Source organism: Alligator mississippiensis, chromosome 7 (assembly GCF_030867095.1).
Source record: "Alligator mississippiensis isolate rAllMis1 chromosome 7, rAllMis1, whole genome shotgun sequence".
NCBI lineage: Eukaryota > Metazoa > Chordata > Crocodylia > Alligatoridae > Alligator > Alligator mississippiensis.
Window position 1 is genome coordinate 4416304 of NC_081830.1, and position 8916 is coordinate 4425219.

General features: G+C 42.0%; 1 protein-coding gene across 1 annotated transcript; it reads right to left on the minus strand.

Annotated features, from left to right (window-relative positions):
* Nucleotides 1-570: 570 nt before the first annotated feature.
* LOC132251634 (olfactory receptor 6E1-like) lies at nucleotides 571-5967 on the minus strand. The gene is made up of 2 exons (XM_059731598.1): nucleotides 5385-5967; nucleotides 571-3014 (listed from the first exon to the last, which is right to left on the minus strand). Exon 2 carries the CDS (start codon nucleotides 2998-3000, stop codon nucleotides 2077-2079), a length of 924 nt encoding a protein of 307 aa, XP_059587581.1. The 5' UTR covers nucleotides 3001-3014; nucleotides 5385-5967; the 3' UTR covers nucleotides 571-2076.
* Nucleotides 5968-8916: the final 2949 nt, after the last annotated feature.

The window sequence follows — 8916 nt, forward strand, 5'->3', positions numbered from 1 at the left end:
AAGCAGGACAGGCAAAGACTGCAGACCTTCTCTTTCAAGATCTGTGGTTCAATGGTGTTCCCTCTCACTCATAGCATACAATTAAATCACAGCCCATCTTCCAATAGAAATGCGTGTGCTAGTTTATTTAATGATGAATAACTTTTGACAGTGCAGTTGACCCAATAGCTTCTGTGATAAAGCGTAAAAAAGAGAGGTCTAACAGGAGAAAAAACAACTGAGACAGCAGGTCTTAAAAATAACTGTGGTTCTATTTTATATGTGATAAATTCACTCATGATGAGGTTCAAATGCCTCCTAGCAGGATTTTGAACCAATGGTTCTTAATCTCAGATGATATATACAAGTGCTACAGGAAAAATATACTGCCGTACTAATATTTTAACTATGACTGCTTCTATTGGTACTTGTGCCATAATGTTGATGGAAAAATAATACATTACGATTACCACTATCGCTAAGAGAAAGAGTGGCAACTTGAGGACACACTTAACAGCCTGAATAGGGAGACCAGAAGAGTGGCTATCTGACAAATAGTATGGCTTGCCAGAATGACTTCTGGGTGTTTCATCTCATATCTGGACAGCTCTGGAAAATAGGAATAATGTTATTGCCCTCCCTCCTGGAGGGGTTTTATAACTCCAACTATACCAGTGTCTTTCATGTAAACTGGAGTTATGATCATGTTAACTGTTTGTGTCTTGAAGATAACTGCAAGAAATCAAATTGACCACATTCATTGATTGGCAATATAAAGACCACAATCAATCAGTGGCTTATAAAAAGTCACATTATTAACCCAGTGTGGTGGCTGCAATAAGGTGAAGCAACAGAACAAGTTTAACCTACAGATTCACACACCTTTATTTTTACACTACTTGTTTCCCATACCTGCTCCCTTTTAATTGCATTAATTCACCTATTTGTCTAGCATTAAACATTGGAAGCAGACTGTAAAAAACATCCATATGGCTTAGCCTTTCCTTTTTTCCCCCCTCCACTTTCTAAAGTCATGACTCTGTAAAAAGTCAAGTGTTAGAAAATTTGCAAATGCAAATAGTTCAGTCACTTCTATTGCAGAAACTTTCTGAACAGATTTAATGGGAGATATAGAAAGGCATGAAAAGTAGTTACAAATCCAGTGCTCATTAACATTAATTATGACATAAGCAAAAGATCTGGTTCCTGATAAGAATTTGTTGGCTTACCTATATATGTGCCTGGGTGATTCTATCCCCCACCACAGGCACTTCCAGAGCTGAAGTATGTGCATTAGGGAAATGCAAGAAGATCCAGTCTACATGGGATCCAAACAGTGCATTATTGGCAAAAAAATCGCAGTTCCATTTTTATGGAAATGTCACTTGGGTCCACTAAGGTGAAATAGGATTTAACCCAAATGCTTTAGTAGGTTCAGGATTTTCAATGGGTCTCCACTAGTGGTTCTCATAACTACCACCTGGATCATCGATAGGAAACTCAAAACTTAGATATCTTTCTTAAATATAGTAAACTCTGTGACTTGTGTTATCTTTCTAGTTATACAGTATAATTATGAGCATAACAGTCGATAGTGCAATGGACTGATGCTGTCAGTTATGGCATCTGGATCCTGCATCAATAACTACAACAGCTAGGAATAACAACACCAAGAATGTGGTAATGAGGCATACAAATGTGGGAGACAAACAAGAAATAAGAGAAAGGAGGAATACTACATAAATTCAACTAAAGAAATAAGGCACAAAAACTATTGCTTGGGGGTAAAAAGAAAGTGTTTGAGTGCTCGGGTGGGAACTAAACAAGGACCTCATGAATTCTGTCTTGTTTGAAGTCTCCAAATCAAGACTACTAATATATTTGGGTCACTAGAGGGATAGCTCCATTTTTCTGGTCAGAGCCCAAGATCCAATGGTCCCTTTTGACCTCATGAGCTATGAAGCTACTAATCTAGATGTGTTAAGGCAATGTCTATCCTGTCTATCACTCCTTCCTTACTCAAAACATGATAAAGCAAGGTATGAAGTCAGTCACTGTCTTTGTTCATTGTCGGCCTGCTTATATTTCCGCAATGCACTAAGAACATGCCCTACTAAAGAGATCCCTCAAAGCCTTTTTCACTTGGTTGTTCCTCAGTGTATAGATGTAAGGGTTAAAGAGCTGGGTCACTACTGAGTAGAGAAAAGACACAATCTTGTCAAAATCCCACCCACCTTTCTGAGATGGCCGAATGTACCTGAAAATTGCACTGCTATACAGTATTGTGACTACCAAGAGGTGAGCAGAACAGGTAGAAAAGGCTTTCTTTCTGCCTGTGGAAGATGGGATGCGGAGGATGGTGGAGATGATATAGCCATAGGAAATGATGTTCACTATCAGAGTACCAGGTATGATCAATATAACTGAAGTCAAGAATATTAATTCAATGCGCTGAGTATCTGCACAGGAGAACTGAAGCAAGGGAGCTATATCACAGTAGAAGTGGTTCATGACATTGGGGCCACAGAATGGCAACTGGATAATCATAGCAGTAGGAGGAACCATCAAAAAAACAGCTGCCACCCAAGAGGCCACCACCAGCTGGATGCAAAATCTCACATTCATGATAGTGGAATAATGCAAGGGGCGGCAGATGGCCACGTAGCGATCAAAAGACATCATCGCCACATGGAAAAACACACAGGTACCCAAGTAGAAGAATGACAAAAACTGGATGAAACAAGCAGGGAGTGAAATGGCTTTCTTATTCAGCAGGAGGCTGTAGAGGGTCCTAGGCATGAAGGTGGAAGTGAAGTAGATCTCCAGAAGGGAGAAGTTCCGAAGGAAGAAATACATGGGGGTCTGGAGGTTACGGTCAACCAGCGTGATGGTGATGACAGTGAGGTTTCCCAGCAGGATCAAAAGGAAGACAACGAGGAGAACCCCAAACAGGATGATTTGCAAATGTCGGTTGTTGGTCAGGCCCAACAAAATGAACTCCACCACTGACGTATGGTTCATCTCTTCTGGACCATCTTAAGGAGAAAAAGAAAAGGGAAGGGAAGTTAGAATGAATGCCACTTTGCTGGTATATTATAAGAATAAATACAGAAAACATCCTCAATGAGCACTCCAGAAGCCTTCAGAGAAAGTAGTCCAGAAGAATTAATTCTGACCACAACAGATAACTAGAAAGATAGATAATTCAGTGAAAAGCATGGATGCATGACACTACAGAAAAAAAGGAAGGGAGAAAAGAAAGGAGGAAGACTGATTTGTGTCAGAATATTACCTCCATTTTAATTATCTCTTCCAACTAATTGGAGCACTTTGGATACTAATGTGTTGGAGGTGTCAGCAGGGTGGGTAAGTATTGTCAGAGGTTGATAGGGTAGGTAAGAAAGAATTCACTTCAATCACCTTCCTATCCCGTTATACACATAGAGACCAGTACCCCATGCCCTGCCCAATAATAATAGCTAAGTATATTTTCCATAGCATTCTGCTAAGTCAATCAGCAAAAATGAAAAGCCCGATGCCACTGAAAGTACCAACATTACTTCAAAGTCTTGATATCCCTAAGTGGTTAAAGTTATTCACAGCAGTTAGATTTCAAACTTTAAACAAAATGAAGTAAAATACAAATAAAAACAATATAAAATGAACATGTTTGGTATAACAATAAAACTGCATGTTTGTAGAATGCAAGAATACATAAAAGCTAAATTTTGCAAGATCTGATCTGTTCTATTAACTCATTGCTTCTCAGCCAGGGGCCATGCTACCCTGGGCATCTTGAAATCCTTTCAAACGTGCCACAAAATGCCACACAATTTTAGCATTGGTCAGTGTGCAAACATGATTCACAAGATAAACCCAGAGATTTCAAATAGGAATCCACATTATTAAAACATTCTGACCAGTTGTGGTCTGAGTTCTTTGTAGCAGACCAAATTCCTCTATTATGCTTTTGTAGTAAAAAACTGAGTGAAAACTAAGAGTTGGTATTTTCTGAGGGGTGCCTTGAGTCTAAGGGCACCTTGAGTCTGAAAAGGTTGAAAAACACTGCTTTAATTCTTGGGCACTTTGAAATATCTTTTTATTCCAAGTAGACCTAACCCCCTAACCTAAAGAGAGAGAGGACTGCTTTTACCCTCAGTGTTTCACTCTGTACAAAGGAACATGAATAGTTTGAACTGGAGAATGCCAGGAGACCATTGAAATATCAATTCTTTTTTCCACGTTTCATCAGGTTTCATAGTTGCACTCTGTTCCTCTATAGTTAGCATCGCACAAAACACCAAGGGGTAAATCTTGCAGTTACATGAGTACGTTTGTGCCATGGAGGAAAATGAAGGATTTGGACAACCATAAATTTTAGTACATTTAAAAGTGGAAGGAGAGCTGCTGCTTGTAACAGCCCAGTGGCTGTTACTATCTCTGTCTGAAGGATCCTGTAGTGACCCATGATAGCCAACTCTTCCCATCTTTGATTGTGAATGATGGGGAGTTATAATGGAGTGGTTTGGCCACGCTTGGGTTGCCACAATATTATGTAGAAATAGGAGTTGCCTCTGAACAGCTTGTACATACAGATATCCTGTGATTCAGCTGTGACACATCTCAATACATAAAGTGAAAAAGGAATTGGAAAGGGCTTATAGTGCCAGCATAGCTGTTAGCCTTGTTACAGAGTAGGTGTGGAGAAACAAATAGACAAAATCAACTGTGATAAATCCTGTTCCAGGCAGTCTGCAGTCAAATGCAAAAATGCTTCTATTACTGTACCTTGCCTACAAATTGAGAAGACTATGGACTGCATGGACCATGAAGCTGTATGGACTACAGCTTCATTCTCCAGTGCCAACCACCTGACTTTTCCTATACTTAAAAAGGACCATAATCTGTGCAGCAAAGGTTTTACTTACTCACTGCTACATGACTCGCATCCAAAGAAGTTTAGAGACAGTGAAGAGGCTTCTATTGACTCTATTTAGCACTGGATTAATGACAGGGAAAAAGCGAGACCTATTCCCTGGTGCTTACAGAGCTGAAGCCTGGACTGTTGAGGGTAGAAATATTTTCCCAGAAAAAGCAGCTGGGCTCTGCAACCTAAATACAAATCTGTCTCTGCTGAAGTTATCTTTTTTGCAATAGGTCCCCTGAATCCCACTGAACTCTTTCAGCCTCCTAAGATCTACTTTTTAAAGCACAATTTTAGTACTTTGACTTCACACCACAAATAATCCCTTAATGCCTACAGCTGCTCATCCCAGAAAAAAATGTGACCTGCCGGTTTGGCTAAGAGTTTAATTCATGATTGTATTATTTCTCATAGCCAGTTTTAGAATCCAAATCTGTCATTTCTTTCCCATAATGAAACAAGGAAGGATTTCATTACCTACCTCTAAGGAGGATTCATAGAAGAAGAGCTGCAAAGTTCGTGCACCTCAGCAGGAAGCTAAACTCATGGACTACAGAGCTTCAAGGTTCCCTTCTTCACATACATAACCTACTCACTTTTATCTTCTAATCCCACATCCACTGGTTCCCTCAAACTAAATTACTGTCTATCATTTAGAGTTTGAAAACTTTCCCAGTACTGGTACTACATTTGCTTGGTGCTACACGATACAGACCCCTAAAAGGGGACCTCTCTTTCTCTGCCCACAGCCCCCCAAAATAACAACAATAACAGTGTAGCACTGTAATGCTTGCAAATCATTAACATTTTAAATTGTCAATTTAGAAATCCTACCCTAAACCTCAATCAGCTCTAGTGATGGTCAAAACTTTTCAAATATATGAAATACTAACAAAACAATGTAAAACAATAGCCTACAGCTACTAAACAGACCTTCTCTATCTTAACTCTGTGGACTGATGCTTGCCTACAAAATTAACAGCTTTTAGTAATCCTCCTTACATAAAAAACCCCCCTCCTTTTTAAGTTGTCATATATAGGAGTTTGAATGAGTGAGCTCCATCTTTGCCACTGGTTCAGACGCTGTGAGACCAATTAGCTAAGACGTTGGGCTGAGGACTCTTTTAAAAAAATCAGCTGCCATCCTGAAGTTTAGGGGAAAGGAAGGATGTTGTGAAAATCCTTTGCCCTACTAGCTAAAAAAACTTGCACAGACTGACTTCCCTTTTGGAGTACTGCCAAGGGAAAGCACTTTGCAGTAGGATACTGGAGATATATTTTCAGTCCTTGGCTTTAAAATTGGCCGGCAAGGTATCACTAAGTAAGTCATTTCCTTTCCTTGTACCTCAGTTTCCTGAACTGTAAAATGGAGTTCATGAAACTGACATCTTCAAAACAGTTTGAAGCAGTAGACACTTGGGACTTTGGACATTTTTCTGGAGAAGGAGCTATGTTCTGCATCTAAAAGGACTTTCCATCTCTGCTTAGTTGTTCTTTCCAGGAATGGGTCCTTTGCATCTCACCAGCTTTTTCCATTCTCCACAGATTGTATTCTGGGCCCATTTCTGAATTGCTCTATGTTTCTACCACAACTGGACTGTCAAAGGAGGGTGATATGTGGGGCTGGGACGAAACAAGCAAGTCAAAGGGAGAGTGGCCCTGTGTGGTCAGTGGGAAACGTCCCTGGGTCCAGGACTGGATTTTTGCTCCCGGTGAAGCATATACTTTCCCACTGTTTTCTGCCCATTTTACCCAACAACTCTTCAAAGCAAGTGATTGCAGTGATTGAGCATTAAGGGAGGTCTGGGGAGAGGGCTAGATAATGCAAAATCTGGACAACGGCCAGCCAAACACAGCACTTACATAGGTAGGTAAGGGCCAGGTGAGTTCAGTATGTGAAACAGAATCTAATCCAGCTGTCTAGTTAGTTAGGTACCGTTGTTAGCAGGATACATAAATAAATAATAATAGACAGAGGTGTGAACAGACTGGTGGATGAACAATTTGAAATAAAAAGAAAGAGAAAACCAAAGAAAAGAGAGAGAGAGAGAGAATTGCTTGCTCAAACTACTACTGCCATTTTTAATCATCAATACAATTGGCTTGGAGCAGTTTGGGGTGGGCTTCTATTTCCTTATAGTCATTCCAGTGATAATTTTTTAGTCATCCACCTGGCATGGCATTTGGGTGGTTTCAACCCCCTTTTGGTAAGAGTGTCATGCTGAGTCAGTGGGGGTCACACAGGGTCAGAAGAAATAACCAAGATCAGACCCCAAGTGTAGGAGAGCCAGGAAGCTAGATGTGTCTGGGGATCCCATGGAACAGATATCTGGTTCTGACTGCCTATGTCTGCCTCAGTGCTCGGTTGAGGAGGTAGCAGACTGGCTAAGGTCCCAGGTTCAAGGCTGCAGCCTGATATTAGCCACCCCTTTAGTAATATCACCTAGGGATGCTGGCCCAGGTTTTCTTTGGTTGGGGGGGTCCTCATGAAATGTTTGTACCAGATCCAGGACGAGGATATATTGTGTGTGCCCCCACAAGCATTTCTACACCCTGTATCCAATCAACCAGATAACTTAGTTATCCTTGCCTCCACCTTGACTCTAAAATGACTCTAAAAGGGGAATACTGAGACATTGTGGGTCAGGATCCAGGAGGGGGCAGGGGAGAAGGACTTGGTAGTGGGGGTCTACTACAGACCTCCTCACCAGGATGACGAGCTAGATGAGGTATTCTCCAAGCAGCTTTCAGTTGCCATATAGGCGAGGGAGGCAGTGGTCATGGGGGACCTAAATTACCCAGATATCAGCTGGGAGGAACAGGTGGCCAAAACAAACCACTCAAAGAGGTTCTTACACTGTGTGCAGGACCCCCACCTAACCCAGATGGAGTCTAGTCCCACCAGGAGTAGTGCCTTGCTAGACCTGGTCTAGCAACAGGGGATGATCTCGTGGGGGACCTGTGGGTACACAGTAACCTGGGTGATAGTGACCACCATGTGGTGGAGTTCACTATCCAGTGAAGGGTGACAAAAATATCCAGTAATGCTAGAGTTTTAGACTTCAGAAGGGCCAACTTTACTAAACTTAGGAACCTAGTTAGTAAGGTGGCCGAACTCAAGTGCATCAAGCTAATGGGGGTCCAAGAAGATTGGAAGTTTCTCAAGGGAGTGATCCTTGTAGCACAAAAGGAGTCTATCCACTTACACAGGAAAGGAGCTAAGGGGATTAAAAAGCCCCCTTGGCTGAACAAGGAGCTTCAGGAAAGACTGGGGGCAAAGAAAGAGATAAATGGGCAGTGAAACCAGGGGGCAGCCGCCAAGGAGGCATACACCACCCTGGTGTGCTATTGCAGGGAGTCAGTTGGGCAGGCCAAGGCAGGACTGGAGCTTAGGCTGGCTACAACAATCAAGGACAATAAAAAGTCCTTCTACAGGTACATAGTGAGCAAAAAGAAGGTGCAGAGTAGCATAGGGCCCCTGCAGGACAAATCAGGTCAGTTGGTGGTTGATGCAGACAAAAAGGCAGAGCTCTTCAATGAGGTCTTCACTTCAGTATTCCTTAATACTGACCAAGACAATCCCCCCACCTTGAACAGAGACATATGTCCAAAAGGCACCAGACTGCTGAAGGTTAGTGCTGACTTAGTTAAAGAGCACTTGGAAGGGCTGGATGGGTACAAGTCAGCAGGCCCGGATGACCTCCATCCACGGCTGCTGAAGGAATTGGCGTGTCATTGCTGAGGCGCTGGCACGGCTGTTTGAGCTCTCATGGTGCTCCAGCCAGGTCCCTGAGAACTGGGAAAAGGCCAACGTGGTGCCCATTTTTAAGAAGGGGAGAAGGGGATAAGGGAGGAGCTGGGTAACTTTAGGCCAGTCGATCTTACCTCTATCTCTGGGAAAATACTAGAAAAAATCATCAAAGAGTGTATTTGTGAAAGCCCAGCGGGAGAAACGATGGTGAACAGAAACCAGCATGGATTCATCACAGGTAGATCCTTCCTGACAAACCTTA